At 61.3% G+C, this 16,894-nt stretch overlaps 2 protein-coding genes across 4 annotated transcripts; both read right to left on the minus strand.

Annotated features, from left to right (window-relative positions):
* Positions 1–3,879: 3,879 nt before the first annotated feature.
* Positions 3,880–9,238, minus strand: LOC142094296 (uncharacterized). Its single transcript, XM_075176297.1, has 8 exons — positions 9,171–9,238; positions 8,101–8,267; positions 6,948–7,154; positions 5,814–5,915; positions 5,218–5,250; positions 5,060–5,121; positions 4,760–4,858; positions 3,880–4,633 (listed from the first exon to the last, which is right to left on the minus strand). Exons 2-8 carry the CDS (start codon positions 8,159–8,161, stop codon positions 4,574–4,576), a joined length of 624 nt encoding a protein of 207 aa, XP_075032398.1. The 5' UTR covers positions 8,162–8,267; positions 9,171–9,238; the 3' UTR covers positions 3,880–4,573.
* LOC142094294 (SLAM family member 5-like) lies at positions 8,512–16,561 on the minus strand. Of its 3 annotated transcripts, XM_075176292.1 has the most exons (9): positions 16,414–16,561; positions 13,922–14,215; positions 13,569–13,832; positions 13,372–13,398; positions 12,573–12,674; positions 12,334–12,378; positions 10,766–10,818; positions 10,296–10,406; positions 8,512–10,055 (listed from the first exon to the last, which is right to left on the minus strand). In XM_075176292.1, the coding sequence occupies exons 1-9, from the start codon at positions 16,463–16,465 to the stop codon at positions 9,918–9,920; spliced, it is 1,086 nt and encodes a 361-aa protein (XP_075032393.1). In that variant the 5' UTR covers positions 16,466–16,561; the 3' UTR covers positions 8,512–9,917. The 3 variants fall into 3 exon arrangements, with proteins under 3 accessions (XP_075032393.1, XP_075032394.1, XP_075032396.1); XM_075176293.1 differs by lacking the exon at positions 13,372–13,398; XM_075176295.1 differs by lacking the exons at positions 8,512–10,055; positions 10,296–10,406; positions 10,766–10,818 and adding an exon at positions 10,835–12,165.
* Between the last annotated feature and the right edge of the window lie 333 nt (positions 16,562–16,894).

Here is a 16,894-nt window from a genome sequence, read left to right on the forward strand (position 1 = left end):
GGAGGCCGTGGGGTGAATGAGACGAGGGGTTCCTGGCGAGGGTGATGAGGGCTCGTGGCTCAGTGAGGTCCTTAATTAATGGCCCGTGGTGGCCGGTGGCCCGTGGTGGTCCCACGAGCCGGGGCTGGCTCACCGTGGGGGCACAAAAGCTTTTGCCTTCCCTTGGTTTTGTTAAGGTCGCAAATACCTCATGGATTTATTTTAATTTTTTTTTTTTTTCCCTCTGGATCCCCTTGTCCGGCCACGCCGTGGCGGGTCGGGGGGGTCTCAGGGGGTCCCGGGGAGGGGGGGGGGTGTGGCTGGGCAGGGGGGGTTGGTTTGGTCGTGGGAGCTGCCAAATTTCATCCCGGGCAGGCGTGCGGTTGGATTTGATTTTGGTTTATTTTGTCCTGAGCACTAAAGGGGGGTGAGTTTAGTCGGGGGGGGCGGGGGGGGCGATGCCACGCTGGCCACGTGTGCCCCCCCCGGAGGGGCTGGGGGCTTCCCCAGTAAGTACCAGTAGCAACATTAAGATGCTGGAGGGGTCCTGGGGGTCCGTCCCCACCCGGGCACCGTGGGGATCTCCATTTTTTGGGCGTTTCTAACCCCTGCCTGGGCCCCCCTCGTCTTCCAGCCTCCCGAGGCCGAAGGACCCAGGTTTCACCCCCCCAGCTCCATCAGTGCTGCTGCCGCTGGGAGCCCGTTTTGGGGTGTTTTACTGCAAAAAAGACTTCAGAGAGCGCGAGCGGTCGGGTCGGCCAGGGAGGGGGCGTTTTCCACTTGGAGTTTAAGAAGAATAAACCCTTTTTCGTTCGTTTTTGGTTGTTTTTTTTTTTTTCCCCGCAGAGCCGAGACCTTGTGCATGCGTGTAGAAAATTGTAAAATGTAAAATTGTTTTTTAATATATAAAAAGCTTGTTTTTACAGTTTGCAGTGGATCGAAGCATTACGGCAGTGGTAGGAAGTTTTGTTGGTTGGTTTTTGTTTGGTTTGGTTTTTTTTTTCCTAGAGGAACTAAAATTGTACAAATTTTTTTTTTTTTTTTTTATAAAATAAACCCATTTTGACTTTTTTTTTTTTTTTCTTTTTCTTCTTTTTCTTCGTCTTCCCACACCCGGTGCTTCGGGGGTGAGGCAACTGCTTTAGGAGCCAGCTCAGGAGATGCTGCAGTGGCAGGATGCGGCCTCAAGGGAGCACTCGGAGAGAAACCCTTGGAGGACGCTGGGTGCGGGCTTGGGCTTGGTGGGGCCATGGCTGTGGGGTCAGCGGGGCCAAGGAGTTGGGGTGTGGGGGGTCGAGGGTTTGGGGGTCGTAGGGCCAAGGAGTTGGGGTGTGGGGGGTCGAGGGTTTGGGGGTTACAGGGCCAAGGAGTTGGGGTGTGGGGGGTCGAGGGTTTGGGGTTTGAGGGGCCAAGGGTTTGGGGGTTATGGGGACCAAGGATTTGAGGTTTGAGGGGCCGAGGGTTTGGGGGTCGTAGGGCCAAGGAGTTGGGGTGTGGGGGGTCGAGGGTTTGGGGGTCGTAGGGCCAAGGAGTTGGGGTGTGGGGGGGTCGAGGGCTTGGGGGTCCTAGGGCCAAGGAGTTGGGGTGTGGGGGGTCGAGGGTTTGGGGGTTACAGGGCCAAGGAGTTGGGGTGTGGGGGGTCGAGGGTTTGGGGCTCGTAGGGCCAAGGAGTTGGGGTGTGGGGGGTCGAGGGTTTGGGGGTTACAGGGCCAAGGAGTTGGGGTGTGGGGGGTCGAGGGTTTGGGGTTTGAGGGGCCAAGGGTTTGGGTGTTATGGGGACCAAGGATTTGAGGTTTGAGGGGCCAAGGGTTTGGGGGTTACAGGGCCAAGGAGTTGGGGTGTGGGGGGTCGAGGGTTTGGGGGTCATAGGGCCAAGGAGTTGGGGTGTGGGGGGTCGAGGATTTGGGGTTTGAGGGGCCAAGGGTTTGGGGGTTATGGGGACCAAGGATTTGAGGTTTGAGGGGCCAAAGGTTTGGGGGTTACAGGGCCAAGGAGTTGGGGTGTGGGGGGTCGAGGATTTGGGGTTTGAGGGGCCAAGGGTTTGGGGGTTATGGGGACCAAGGATTTGAGGTTTGAGGGGCCAAAGGTTTGGGGGTTACAGGGCCAAGGAGTTGGGGTGTGGGGGGTCGAGGGTTTGGGGGTTACAGGGCCAAGGAGTTGGGGTGTGGGGGGGTCGAGGGTTTGGGGGTCATAGGGCCAAGGAGTTGGGGTGTGGGGGGTCGAGGGTTTGGGGGTCATAGGGCCAAGGAGTTGGGGTGTGGGGGGTCGAGGGTTTGGGGGTTACAGGGCCAAGGAGTTGGGGTGTGGGGGGTCGAGGGTTTGGGGGTCATAGGGCCAAGGAGTTGGGGTGTGGGGGGTCGAGGGTTTGGGGGTTACAGGGCCAAGGAGTTGGGGTGTGGGGGGTCGAGGATTTGGGGTTTGAGGGGCCAAGGGTTTGGGGGTTATGGGGACCAAGGATTTGAGGTTTGAGGGGCCAAAGGTTTGGGGGTTACAGGGCCAAGGAGTTGGGGTGTGGGGGGTCGAGGGTTTGGGGGTTACAGGGCCAAGGAGTTGGGGTGTGGGGGGGTCGAGGGTTTGGGGGTCATAGGGCCAAGGAGTTGGGGTGTGGGGGGTCGAGGGTTTGGGGGTTACAGGGCCAAGGAGTTGGGGTGTGGGGGGTCGAGGGTTTGGGGGTTACAGGGCCAAGGAGTTGGGGTGTGGGGGGGTCGAGGGTTTGGGGGTCATAGGGCCAAGGAGTTGGGGTGTGGGGGGTCGGGGGTTTGGGGGTTACAGGGCCAAGGAGTTGGGGTGTGGGGGGTCGAGGGTTTGGGGGTTACAGGGCCAAGGAGTTGGGGTGTGGGGGGTCGAGGATTTGGGGTTTGAGGGGCCAAAGGTTTGGGGGTTACAGGGCCAAGGAGTTGGGGTGTGGGGGGTCGAGGGTTTGGGGGTTACAGGGCCAAGGAGTTGGGGTGTGGGGGGTCGAGGGTTTGGGGGTCATAGGGCCAAGGAGTTGGGGTGTGGGGGGTCGAGGGTTTGGGGGTCTTAGGGCCAAGGAGTTGGGGTGGGGGGGGTCAAGGATTTGGGGTCTATGAGACAAAGGGTTGGAGGCTATGGGGTCCAAGGAGTTGGTGTTTATGGGGCCAAGGATTTGTGGTTTATGGAGCCAAGGGCTCGGGATCTGTGAGGCCAAAGATCTGGGATTTATGGGACAAACGGCTTGGAGTGTAATGGGGCCGAGGGTTTGTGATTTGGGGGGGTCAAAGTTTTGGGGTTTATAGGGCCAAGGGCTGGGAGTTTATGGGGGTCACGGAGTTGGGGTCTATGGGACAAAGGGTTCGGCGTTTGTGGGGCCAAGGGTTTGGAATTTATAGGGGCCAAGAGTTTGGGGGACCAAGGGATGAGCAGAGGGCGGGGGGGGCTGCTGCTCTACCTCCCCTCAGCGCAGGCTGCGGAGAAATGCCCCGACCCTCCCCGGGGCGGGGGCGAGTCCCCGTGTCCCCCCCCCCCCGCACAGCTCCCCGGGGGGGCTGCAGAGCCCTCGCCTGCCTGTGACAGCCGAGGTGGCGGATGTGCCGGCACCTGCGCTCCCCCCACCCACCCCCCCAGCACGCCCCTGCACCCCCCCAACCCGCCCGGCGCCCCCGCACCCCGCTTTGTGGTGGGCCCCCCCCCTCCCCCCACGCAGCAACGGCAGCGCTGATTCACTGGGACCCAGCGTCGGCGTTTCCTTTGGCTTTTGCACCTTTTCTCCCCCCCCCGTCCCCCGTGTCCCCTTCCCACGCTCCGTGCACCTCGCAGGAGGACGTTTGCTTGGGGGGGGGGGAGCAGAGCGAGGGGAAACTGAGGCAGGGCAGTCCCCAGCAGCAGGGGACAGGAGCCAGCAAGGAGGGAGTCGGGGGGGGGGGGGTTGCTGGTCCCCCCCTGCCACGCTGGGGCTCAGGACCCCCCCCCCCCAGGCTCCTCATTTCCCTGGGGACAGCGTTGTTCCTCCCAGGGACCTTAAACCCCACCCCGGGAGCCCCATTTCCAGCCCTCGCCCCATCTCTGCCCTGTGATGAGTTCAACAGTCATCGGAGGAGCTGCTGGCCCGGGGGGGGCGGGGGGGGGTATTTCAGTCCTGTGTGGTTTTGGTGGGGTTTTTTGGTTGTTTTTTTTTTTCCCCTCCGTGAGTAACCCAGCAGCACGAGAAACTCCTCCCCCCGGCCGCCTCTGCTCCGTTCCACGACACGGGGGGGAAAAAGTGAGGCTGGGCTGGGGTGGGGGGGGGGCTGCCCATCCTGGCAGAGAAAGTCCAGGGGTTCTGGGGTGAAATCCTGCTTTATTGGCTCGGCCGTGCTCAGCGCAGGCGCCCCGAGCCCCCCCCGTCCTTGCAGCAGTAGTGGCACACGCACGGCCACATCCCACGCGGGTCCCCGTCCCACGCGGGTCTCCATTCCCACCGGGATTTGGGCACACGCTCGAACACCCTTCGGAAGGGCCAAGGCGGAACACGGCGCTCGTGGCCCCCAGCCGCTGCGTGGCCCCCGGCCGGGAGCACCGTCCCGGCTCGGTCCCGCGGGGGGTGGCCTCTGCTCCCTGGGGGTGTCTGGAAGCCACTGGGCTCCCCCGGGAGCCCTCAGTCGGCACCGGGCTCCCCGGAGCAGCGGGGACCACCGGCGGCTGTGGGGGTATCGGGCTGGGGAGAAGCAAAATCAGGTGGGGGGGGGGCTACAAACCCTCCCCAGGGCCCCGCATGGGCTGGGGGGGTTGGGGCTCGGCTGGCAGCCCCCTCCCCGGGGCTCAGCGCATTGGGGTGAAATACCTGGGGTGGCAGCGGGTGGGGCGCGGGGGGGTCCGGCTTGCAGAAGGTGGTTTCGGTGTGCTCCGGGGCTGGGGGCTTCGCTGGCCCCTTCCCCTCCTCCTGCGAGAGAGGCGGCGGCTGCTTGAGGAGCTGCACGGAGCATCCTCATCACCCGCGGCTGGATGGGGAAACTGAGGCACGGGCTGGGGCTTGCCCAAAGCCATGCAGAGGCTGGAAAGCGGCTCTCAACCCCCCCCCCAGCTCTCAACCCCCCCCGGCTCACGCGTCGCCGGCGAGAGGATCCCCATGGGCCGGGCTCACCTGGGGAGCGGGGATTGTTGAGGGGGTGTCGCGGATAGGGAGGTGGTCCAGGGCTCCCAAATCTGCAATGCAACGAGCCGGGATGTGAATCACGGCACTGAGACCGGGGCAACGGCGGCGTGAGGAGGTGGCCGGGGCTCGGGCTGACCCCGTCTCACCTGAAGAGTCGCTGGCGGCTCGGTCCCGGCTCCCTGCGGGCCAGGGCAGAGGCAGGGTTACAACAGCGGGGCCGAAGGGGCTTTGCAAAAAGCCCAGCAAGACCCTCCTGGGAAGTGGGGGGTGGTGTGGGGGGGGGCTGGTTTGCCTTTGCAGGAGGAAAAAAAATCCTCGAGGTGGAGGTTTGTGTTAAAGCAGAGAAGAAGCACCCCGGGGGGGGGGGGGGAAGGGCAGAGCTGGCACCCAGAGATGCAAAATTGAGCAGAAAAGGGAGTTAGGGGTTAAACTTCTGGACTTTTAAAGCCAGAGCTGAGCGGGGGGGGGGGGGGGGGGAACCCTCAGCGTGGGGCTAAGCCGTGGCCAAAGGGGTTTCTGGGGACAGGCTCTGGCTGGTGCAAGGGCCCGATCCTGCCCCCCCCCCCCCAGCATGAAGCCAGACCCCACCCCCCATCGAGCCGCAGCAGAATAACGGACTTTTTGCAGCACTTCTCGCTGCTTTGAGGATGTGGGCTGCGAGATGGCTGCCAGCCTTTCCTGCTAACCCAGCGCGCGGCTGAGCGAAGCGGGGAGATGCAGGTGGCCCGGCGGGGGAGCTCACCTTCCCCCTTGGTCCGCCGGTAGGTGAAGAAGAGCACGAGCAAAGCAACCAGCACGAAAACGGCAGGGGACCAGTACCTGATGGGAACAGCCGACGCATGTTCTATGGGAAGAGAGAAGAGTCAGTTTGGAGATGACACCCAGCTGGGTGGGATGTTGATCTGCTGGAGGGTGGGACGGGTCCACAGAGGGACCTGGCCAGGCTGGGTCGATGGGCCAAGGCCAATGTATGAGGTTCACCAAGCCCAAGTGCCGGGTCCTGCACTTCGGCCACAACAACCCCAGGCAACGCTACAGGCTTGGGGAAGAGTGGTTGGAAAGGACCAGAGGAAAAGGACCTGGGGGTGCTGGTCGACAGCGGCTGAACATGAGCCAGCAGTGTGCTCAGGTGGCCAAGAAGGCCAATGGCATCCTGGCCTGTATCAGAACTGGTGTGGCCAGCAGGAGCAGGGAGGTGATCGTGCCCCTGTACTGGGCACTGGTGAGGCCGCACCTCGAATCCTGTGTTCAGTTTTGGGCCCCTCACCACAAGAAGGACATGGAGGTGCTGGAGCGTGTCCAGAGGAGGGCAACGAAGCTGGGGAAGGGCCTGGAGCACAAGTCTGATGGGGAGCGGCTGAGGGAACTGGGGGTGTTCAGCCTGGAGAAGAGGAGGCTGAGGGGAGACCTCATCGCGCTCTACAACAAAGGAGGTTGGAGCGAGGTGGGGGTCGGTCTCTTCTCCCAAGTAACAGCGATAGGACGAGAGGAAATGGCCTCAAGTTGCGCCAGAGGAGGTTTAGATTGGACATTAGGAAAAATTTCCTCACCAAAAGGGTTGTCAAGCCTTGGAACAGGCTGCCCAGGGAAGTGGTGGAGTCACCACCCCTGGAGGTATTTAAAAGACGTGTAGATGAGGCGCTTAGGGACATGGTGTAGTGGCCATGGTGGTGTTGGGTTGATGGTTGGACTCGATGATCTTAGAGGTCTTTTCCAACCTTAATGATTCTATGAATCCATGATTCTAAGAGATGTGGGCATGCTGCCTGCAAAGGTGGCTGGGGGGGCTGCCAGGCACTTGGGGGGTCTCTGCAGGACCCTCCAAGGATGGTGGCACATCCCAAGCCACATCTCTTCCTTTCTCCATGGGACTCACGGGTTTTGTTCCCTGTGGTGCCTGCTCGTGTCGGCACGGGGGTGGCGATGGGGTCCCCGGTCCAAAGAGGTGTTGGGGTGACCATTGGCCACGTCGTCAGCTTGTCCGCATCCCCGGCGGTGGCTGTGGGGTCTCCCGTGGGCTCCAGGACGTCGTCATGCTGCGTAGTGCTTTGACGCCTTGGCTCCTCTTTTTTGAGGACGAGAGCTGGGAACGAGGGTCATTAATTCATATTAATGCTTCCCCAAACCAGACCTGCCCCCGAGGCTCGAGAACGGGGTTGCAGAGCTGGGGGGGGCCTGCACTGGCCCCACCGTGGTCCTGCACCGGGAGCTCAGCCTGCACCGCGGCTTAGGAAAAGGCAAGGCAGGAGCAAGAAATGGCTAAACCACGTCCCTCCGGCCTCGGGTGACTTTGGGACGGAGGTGCGGGGCTGGGGGGGCATCACCTGAGCGGGCTGGCGGATGCCAGCGGATGCCGGCGGAGCAGCGGGCGAGCGGCCACGTTCACTTCTCCTGCACTGCTCCTCCGAGACAAACCCCCGCTAACGAAGAAGGTGCTAACGGCGGCAGTGCCGCGGTGGATGCCGGGGAGACCAAGGCGAGGGCTCGTTGGAAGTCGTGCACGGCCGCACGCTGCCGGGCGGCGTCGCGCTGCCGCAGCCCCCGCGGAGCTGCCGGAGGTTGGGCAACTGGCAGCGGTGCCAGCGCAGACGGGCGCTCTGCGGTGGCGAAATGGTGTCCCCAAGCAAACCAGCCCGCAGCCGCCACGCTCCCGGCCGTGAAATGGGCCGGGCGGTCAGCGAGCATCCCCGCCGCTTGGCCGGCAAAGGGCTGGGCAGGAGCCGGGGGAGCCCCGGGCGCAGGTTTGCGGCACAGCTCGGTGCTGGGAGAGCCCAGGAAGCCCCAATCCTCCCCCCGCGCACGAGCCAGACCCAAGCCCAGCAGTAAAGCAGGCGGTCTGAGCCTTGCCCCGCCACGAAACGGCCGGGCGAGCATCCTGCCCTGCCGCAAAGGGGGTCCCCCCCCCCACCACCCCGGGAAGGCATCACGGTACCCGCTGCCTTCACATCGCCCCTTCCTCTTCCTCCCTCCAGCCCCACAGATGGAGGGAACCCCCGGACCCCACGGCACCCCCCCCCAGCCCCACTCACCAGCTCCAGAGCAGAGCACCGCGATGCAGAGCCACCCCGTCCCGACGCCTCTCGGCTCCATCCTCCTCTGCCCCACCGAGCCTTCCACCGCCGCTCCCCCTCTTGCAATGGCTTCCTTCCCCTTTCTGCCCAACCAACGGCTTCCTGCGAGCTCAAAGGTGTTGGCACTGAAATAGGGTGATTAATGGTCAGAAACCATCCCTGGGGGGTCATTTCTGGGGCTGCGTCCGGGGGGTAAGGGATGGAGCCCGGTCAGCCGTCGGCGTGGGCGAAGGAGGAGGTGATGCTCCAGCACCGCCCCGGCTCCCTTCGGGCCAGTCCCTGGTGCCATCGCCTCTGTTTTACGCCCTGTCCAGGCTGGGGATTGGAGTTACGAAGACGGATTTGGTGGCACACGGACGAAACCCTTGGTAAAATGCATGACGCACTGAGGTATATATTTTTAATTGATCAGCGTGAATTTGAGAAACTCAGAAACAAACCTGTCACAAACTGTGAAAAGGCAAAGAATAAACAAATCACTCCACGGGCTCGTCAATAATGGACTGTTTTCTATATGCGGACAGAAGTTGAGCTCAGATGCATCTTGCATTTTTATTCCAGTAGCTCCTAGAGGGCTCTCCTGTGCCAGGCACTTCAAAGAAATCTCCGGTTTCATCCCTGAATAATTTACTATCCGCACAGACAAGACAAAGAGCAGGGGGAAGTGGAACGCATGGGAAGAGGCTTCCCGGCGCGGGCGGCATCTGTCTGTCCAGGGGCACTGGAAAATTGATGCCAACGCCCGTGTTTCGCTCAGTTGCCGGCTCTGGGTGGGTTTGGGGAGCAGGGAGGGTGGGGATGCGCCCTGCTCACTGGGCACCCAGGTCCCTGTAGGTCCCAGCTCGGGGTGAACCCACGCAGACCCTGCTGCAGGACACGCATCCCGGCGGGATGCAGCCACTCCCCACCCCGGCAGCATCGCTGGGGGCTCGGATTGCCGCTCTCCTCCCTGGGAAGCCGCCTAACTCCAGAAACACAGCGCTTCGCACACCGGTATTTCAGCCAAGAATAAAACCTCGTATACAAACACGTCAAAGGAGTGGAGCAGAACAGCACCAGCCACGTTCCTTGTCCTGTTTTCCCCCAAACCCAGATCACCTCCTGCCCCTGCACCCCGGCACGGCCCCGCGGCATCTCAGGGGATGGCAAGCAGCTCGCTGGGGGCATAAAGCGATGCTGAGCACGGTGCCGGGGTGCTGTGAGGTTTAGAAGGTCCCCAGCAGGCCCGGGAGCAGCGACCGCTGGGGAAGCAGCAAAGGCGCGTGTGTTTCCTTATTCAGCTTTCTACCACATCAAGTGTTATTTTTGCTTTCTCTTGGTTTAGCAACCAAATGAAACAGCCAAAGTATTTGCCACGTTTAAAAGGATAGCAAAAAGAAAAAAAAAAATTAAAAAGGGTTTTAAGAAGCTCCTCAAGTTTTCCCATCCTCCCATCCCGAGGCTCCGCACCGCGAGGCGCTGCAGGGCGAATCCCGGGAACATCAGCTCCCGTCCTTGCACCAGGAGGGCTACTGGGTTTGCAGCCACAGTTTTGGTCCGTGTTCCTTGGTCTGGTCAAAGAGGGCAGAAAGAGGAGCCCGAACCCCACGTGGATGCCAAAACACGGGCAGAGCTCCTGTGCCAGACGAGCCCGTGCTTACGGGGCGCTTACATCCTCACGTCGATGGCCGGGGACCGCTGCCGACAGGCGAATGGGAGGCAGCAGCGATGGGGGGGAAAAGGGGGGGGACGCTGCAGCCCCAGGGGCGGGGGCCGGGCAGAGGGGAGCACCGCGCTCAGAGCAGGCTCATGGGTGCAGCGGAGCCGTGCCGGTGCTGCGCCGCGGGGTCTGGCTGGCTGACTGACGAGCAGAGGCTTTTCTCATCCTGCTCCCGGCACCCCGGCACGCTGTTGCCCATTTTCTCATCATCCGTCTGCAATTGCAAAGGGACAAAAGCTTTGCGTGGGCTCGTGGCAGCCGATCCCCTCCGTTGGCGAGAAAGAGGGGACCCACGGGCTTGGCTTGAAGCTCTGGACCCCGAGAAAGCCCAGTGAAGACCCGTCTGGCCGTGCCCCTTGCTCCAGGGGCTACGTCTCCCACCCTGGGGTCTTGCTCATCTCCTTGCTTGGCGCTGGAGCCCCTCAGGGGGAGATGGCCGTGAGCACCGACTCACCTGAGCCGTAGCCTGGATGGTGAAATAGATGGTTTTGGAGGTCTCCAGATCAGGGGTCAGTGTCTTCTTTGGGGCGTCTTGCTGTGCATCAGACAAACTCTGCAGGTTCACCTGGAGAGAAGATTTTTAAAAGGTGTTTCCAAGGCTCGGAGCTGGCAAAGGGATCTCAAAGCCTGGGTGAGCCAAAGAAGCCAAGTTCGGTGGGGCCGGGGACAGGGCGATGCACCGGGAAGTGCAGGCAGGTGGCCGTGCCGGCTGCTCTTGGGCAAGCCCCGGCGCTGGCGTGTCCCCCTTCAGCTTCCCAGGAGGATCTTACAGACAAACCCCGGGGCTGTCCAGCCGCCGTCCTTCCTCCCCATCCCCGCCACGTGGCCCCCAGCCCATCCCCGTCCCGTGCAGGGACCCCCCGGCTGCGCCGCCCGGTCCAAGCCACGTACCTGGAGGAGGGGGACGAGCCTGCACAAACTCACCTGCCGGGAAGGGCCGACTTGGGCATACACGGTCGTGTACTCTGCTCCGGCTTCTGCAAGGAGAAAAAAGTGGAGGGTCAGCGAGGGAGCAGGCTGCCGCGGCCGGGAAGGGGCTGCGGTGGATCCCCTCGCATGAGCCGCAGTGCTGCCGGGATGCTCCTCGCCGAGGGCCGGAGGGAATCCCGGCTTAAAGCGTGCTTAACCCTCGGGTGAAAGCCCGGCTGTGCAGGAGGAGCAGCACCCGGCAGCCCCTCGGAGCTGTTGGAGGTGTTTGCTGTGGGTCTGGGTCGAGGTGAGCATCGCTTCTCATCCCACCGTCCCTCCTGCCCCGGCCGCTGTGGGAGCGGGGTGCTTGCTTCCAGCTCAAAGGACAGCAAATGAAGGGACTTGCTAGTGAAAAATCATCTTTTTTTATTTAAATACAAGATCCTTGGCTGCTTTCGGAAGTTGATATGCGTTTGTCTGTCCTGCATACGTTGCCACCATCGCAGCAAGCATTAGCTTCAGCTCATTCTCTCGCTCATAGAACAGAGAGGGGCAAGAGAGGACTCAAATCCTTCATAATCCCATTTTTTGGTCAAAATTTCAGTGCCTCTCATTTGAAGCGTTGTTGCCAGCCTCACAGAAGAACAGCCACGCAAGCTTCAGCCCGTGCGGAGAGGAGCGCTTCGGGGAGAGGTATTGCCCAGGGTTCCCAATGGAAGAGCTGGGTCCAAATTATTTGCCGGGAGGAGCCCATGGTCCTGGTGTGCTCCGACATCCCGCTCGGGCACACGTAAATGCAAAACACAAGGCAGGAACTCCCCTATTTGTGTCAGCTTTATTTCAGCTTATAGAAACAACAAAACACGCATGTTAAAAAAAAAAAGTCAGTGAGATCTCTGCTGGGCGTTGGCTCAGTTGTAGCGGTGATGGGCATGGCCCGGCCCATCACAAAATGGCCCCGAACATCAGGGAGAGGAGATGGGAACTGGTCCAGTGGCCTCTTCTTCCACCACGTTTCTCGGCTGGACTCGCACCCTGAATCCCTGAGTCTGGCGGAGCTGATCCCGAAGCGATGCCGAGGGCACGCTTCAGTCCCTGTGGCCGCCGTCGTGCTGCTCCACTTCTCCCGGGAGCTCCTGATCTCTGCCCCCAAGAGCCGGGGAAACCTGTGGCCGTTTCAGGCAGCGGTGGCAGGCAGGGGGGTTGTTTCTGGCCGTGGGGGCACACGACCCCTCGTTGCTTGTCTCTGCCCTCCCAGTTGTCTCTTATCTTCCCTCCAAAATCCCTCTGATCTCACGGCTGCGCTCCCGGCTCCTTCTTGGTGAGTTGGCACGAAGTTTTCCAGCAGAAGACTGGGGGAGAGCATGGCTTCAGCCACCGCGACGTCGCCCGGGATCGTCCCCTTTCGCTTGCCTCTGTGCGTGCAGGGCAGGGAGGCGTCGGGGTCCCGCGAGCCGGGGTACGCTCTGGTACCAAGCCATGGCGGTGGATGATTTCCCTCCTGATCTTAAATGCGACCAGGCTGTTCCCACCAGGAAAAAGGAAGAGGAAGGGAAATGCCTGGGGGAGCCCCAAAATCCTACCTGTGTTCGCAGCCTCGGCTGCAGGCAGACGGAAGATCACCCAGCCTGGGGGAGAAGCGACACGGGGCTCCCGTCAGCAGCGGCAACCAAAGCAAACCCCACGCAGCACCCTCAGCTCCGGCTGCCGTGGCCCCCCGGGTGCCCGGGGAACCGGGGCTGGCTGTGTCCTCCCCGCTCAGGTCCCATCTCCTGCTTGCCAGGTCAGCAGGGACGGTTGCCCGCCGGGGGAAGCGGCTCACCTTTGGACTTACAGCAGATCACGAAGATAACCACTGCTAAGAGCACGCTGGCTCCAATCACCAATGCGGCCACGATTCCAGCCTGCCCACTGGAGTAGGTGCCTTCAAAGAGAAGAAGGTCCAGTAACAACATCCCAAAACGTATCTGCTTCTTCCCGGCATCAGAGCCGGGGGGAAACGGGCCCGGCTCTGCTTCAGCACCCCGCCGAGCCCTTCCCTGCTGCGCAGGGACCCTTATTCCACGATAGCACGGTCCAGCGCGGAAAGGAGGCGACACGAGGACGAGTGGCTTTGCAGACAGAGCAGAGGCCGGGAGGCTCCCACCCCAGCCCCGCCGCGGCTGCCCCCGCTGACGTCCCTTTGCACTCCGGGGACCTCACGGGTGGCTTTTTTTTTCTGGGAGGGGGGAAAACCCCACGTGTGCTGGGGAGAGCAGGTACACACGGAGCCACGCTCCCACCTCCAGCCCATCCTTGGCTCTGCCTCTCCGATTTGATGCTCCCCATCCCACGCTGGGACTTTTTGGGGGACAAGCTAGAAACGTGGACGCACCTCCCCTCCCCGAATTCCCCAGGTGAGGAAGACAACGCACGGAGCGCTGCTAAGAGCGCTGTCCAGGAAACCTGGACATCCCCCGTGAGCTGTTTTGGGAGGAGATGGACTGGGCTGGCCTCAGGCTCCCCATCTCCCCCTTCCCCAGGCGCGGGGGTCCGGGGCGGCCGGACGCTGTTAGCCAGCTCGAGCACACTCAGACACTTAAGAGCGAGGTGGGACACAGACGGGCGGTTCAGCAGCTCACCGGTGGTGGGAGGGTGGGTTGTGTTTTCTGGCGGCACAGCGAGGGGAGAGAACAGGGAAAGAGGTAAGTGCCTCTGCCGGGGGTCCGCGTTTCAATCTTTGCATGCCGAGGCACAGCTCGGGGGGAAGCTGGAGCCACTGGGAGCGGGATACAGCCCATCCCCGCCATCCACCCGCGCATCCTTCCATGGCTGTTACCTGCACAGAGGGCAGCGGGCGAGATGACAGTGGTGTTGCGGCTGCTGACAGGGTTTCGCGCCGTGCACGTGAGCGGCGACTCATCGGGGGGTGACTCTTCCACCAGCACTATGGGCCCCTCGCTCCATTGCCAGCCCCCCATGCTCCAGCCGTAGGAGATGTTACCGGAGCCGGAGCCCGCCGCGGTGCAGTGCAGGGTGTAGCGGCAACCGTCGGCTGAGCAGTTCCGCGCCGCGCAGGTCACCGTCGGCACCGCCAGCTCCCCTGTGGGAAGCCGGGGGCTGTCAGGAAATCCCCGACCCCCCCATTTAGCACAAAACATGAAAAAAAACCGCGCCAACAAAGGCACTTACTGTACACCTGTAGGGTGAAGGTGGTTTTTACCCCCGAGTCCTTCACGGTGTAGGTGCCGGCATCGTCCATCCTCAGCTGGGAGATGGTGAGCTCACTGCCATCCTTGAGGAAGGTCAAGCGCTGCTTGTATTTCTCATCAAAAAACGTGACTTCAGGAGGATTGCCAAATTTGACGGTCGCTATGACATCGTTTTGAAAGCTCCAGGCTGCCGCTTTTCCAGCCGGGCTCTGGAGGTGGAAGGTGACGGACCTGCCCACGGCCCCGGTCACCTCCGCCCCGTTGCCGGTGCACGCTGGGGAGAAAAGCCGAGCTGAAGGCGGCGTGCCCAGGGAGAGGATGCACAGCGAGCTGGGGGGCTGGCTGGTGGGGAAGGCAGGAGGGCTCGGGGAAGGGTCCTTGGCCAAAAGAAGAGCCTCAGCCGAAAAGAAGAGCCTTGTCCCCCTGGGGTCACACAGCGTGATGCCACGGACAGGCTGATCTCCAGGGGCCAGAGTCCCCGGTGCTATCATGCACAGTACCTCTGTTCAGCTGCGGGTAAGCTCATAGAGCTGGTTTGGGGTGGAAGGGACCATTAAAGGTCATCTGGTCCAACCCCCCTAGCAGGGACATCTTCAACCAGATCAGGTTGCTCAGAGCCCCGTCCAACCTGACCTTGGATGTCCCCAGGGATGGGGCATCTGCCACCTCCCTGGGCAACCTGTGCCAGGGTCTCACCACCCTCAGCATAAAAAATTTCTTCCTTATCTCTAGTCTGAATCTCCCCTCTTTCAGTTTAAAACCATTCCCCCTTGTCCTGTCGCTGCAGGCCCTGCTAAAAAGTCTGTCCCCATCTTTCTTCTAAGTACTGAAAGGCTGCAATCAGGTGTCCCCGGAGCCTTCTCTTCTCCAGGCTGAACAACCCCAGCTCTCTCGGCCTTTCCTCACGGCAGAGGTCTTCCACCACCTTTGTGGCCTCCTCTGGACCCGCTCCAACAGGTCCGTGTCTTTCCTGCACTGAGGACCCCGGAGCTGGATGCGGTACTGCAGGGGGGTCTCACCAGAGCGGAGCAGAGGGGGAGCATCCCCTCCCTCGACCTGCCGGCCACGCTTTGCTTTATGCGGCCCAGGAGATGACTATTGGTTTTCTGGGCTGCCAGGCACATTGTCCCAAACCCTCTGGGGCATCCCTGGGGATGAGGATGCACGCCGGATCACCGACGCTGGATGCAGAGAGCACCGAGGAACCGCTCCGTCGCGGGGTGATTGCAGGAATTAGGGAATTCCTTTTTATTTTAAATAAACTGGTTGCCTCTGAGGCTCTGGGCTGAGGTCCCTCAGGAGGACCTGTGCTTTCGCATCCCCCGAGGGCTTGTAACTGGAGTGGCACCAGGTTCCCCTGCAGCTACAGGACATCCACGCTGCTTCCCATGGGCAAAGGGAGTGCAAGGGTGCCTGAGGTGCAAAATGAAAGTGCAAGAAGGAGTTTGCAATGGCTCAGAAAGGTCAGGCAGGTTCCTTTTCATCACTAGACTGAAAGGCCAAGCTCACCTACATGAACAGGCAAGAAAACGGGTGGCTTCTTCCCCCTGTAGCTGCTTCTCCCCTCTACTGAGGAGGAGAAAGACATTTCCATCTTATTTTCATAGAATCATACAGGTTGGAAAAGACCTCTAAGATCATCGAGTCCAACCGTCAACCCAACACCACCATTTTGCCTACTTATTTTAAGAATCAGTGCTGCCCAGTCTGGGCTGGGGATGGATGTTTTCTCTCCAGTTCCTGGAAAAGGAACTGATCCCGGCTCAGCTGGGCAGCCAGACCCCGAGGCTGTCACATCTCCTCAGGGTTCTGCATTTCTGGTCCCCCCCGCCTGACCCTGCGGTGACGCCTCCCGGACACCGAGAAAAGGCATCTCTGACCACGTGGAATGAAGAGCTGGTCAGGGAGATAAACTCGAAGGAGGAAATTCTGCTGAAACAACAGACAAGGCAGCTGGAGGGCTCGTCCGGTGGCAAAACCCTCCTCGAGGCTGTGGGGAGGGGGCCGGGGCAGAGCCAGCGTCTCTGCCCATTTCCCCTTGCCTGAAAGGGGAAGTGTCTCCTGTTCCAAACAGCCCTAAATACCCCACAAAGAAACCACCGGAGCACGGAAAACTCAAGAGACAACACACAGGGGAACAGACCCTGAACAGGGAGCAGAACGGCAACCTCAGCGGCCGGTGCACATCTGGCAGCAGCTGGGCTGGAGCTGAGACCTGATGCATTCACTTATTAGCAGAGGGGCCCCACACGAGAGCGAGGGGCCAGCACTGGGTCGTGCTGGGCATCTTTCACTCTGGTTTGCCCAACATCCTTGGGACAAACTCCATCCCCACAGAGCTGCACTTGGCTCCGCTGGTCCCACAAACGCCAGCCCTGTCCCCGCTGTCCCAGGAGTCCCTAAAACCACCCCGAGCCCACTGTGGGCTCCTTCCCTTCCACCACCAAGGGAAAATGAGCACTTTGCACTTACTTGCTTGGTGGAGGAGGAGGAGGGTGAGCGGCAGGCACCAAAACACGTCCATTGACCCGTGGCGCACGGAGAAGGGCTCTCCGCACCCAGCATCTGCTACAGATCGTGGTGGCGAGGGGAAGATGCAAGCGCCTGCGCAGCTTTCCCTTCTGTGGTTGGATGGGTGGTGATAACCACGTGCTTCACCCATCGCGGTGACATCAGGCAGTGATACTGGGCCTTGTACCACATGCATAATGAAAAGTCGAACTGAAAGAACTCTTATTTCCAAGCAAAGGGAGCTGGGACAAAGAGCATCATCGTGGCCATGTGCGACGTATGGGAATCAGCCCTAAGAGAGGGGTGTCGTGGAGACCATCGCGGCTCAGCGCCCAGGAGCACACTGGTGCCCATGGACCGATGTCACCGGGGCATCCTCCATGAGGGATGCTGCGATCCAAACTCTCCATCCCCCCAAACGCCATCCTCCATAGACGGGATA

Source organism: Calonectris borealis, chromosome 29 (genome assembly GCF_964195595.1).
Source record: "Calonectris borealis chromosome 29, bCalBor7.hap1.2, whole genome shotgun sequence".
In the NCBI taxonomy this organism is placed as follows: Eukaryota; Metazoa; Chordata; class Aves; order Procellariiformes; family Procellariidae; genus Calonectris; species Calonectris borealis.

Coding starts and splice junctions, on each gene's coding strand:
- LOC142094296 (XM_075176297.1), bottom strand. CDS start 8,161: ATGGAGCCGAGAGGCGTCGGGACGGGGTGGCTCTGCATCGCGGTGCTC. Junction 5,251..5,813: donor CCGGCGGACCAAGGGGGAAG/GTGAGCTCCCCC, acceptor CCTGGCCCGCAG/GGAGCCGGGACCGAGCCGCC. Junction 5,122..5,217: donor AGCCGCCAGCGACTCTTCAG/GTGAGACGGGGT, acceptor GTTGCATTGCAG/ATTTGGGAGCCCTGGACCAC.
- LOC142094294 (XM_075176292.1), bottom strand. CDS start 16,465: ATGGACGTGTTTTGGTGCCTGCCGCTCACCCTCCTCCTCCTCCACCAA. Junction 12,675..13,371: donor AACCCACCCTCCCACCACCG/GTGAGCTGCTGA, acceptor TTCTCTTTGAAG/GCACCTACTCCAGTGGGCAG. Junction 10,407..10,765: donor AAGTCGGCCCTTCCCGGCAG/GTGAGTTTGTGC, acceptor TCTTCTCTCCAG/GTGAACCTGCAGAGTTTGTC.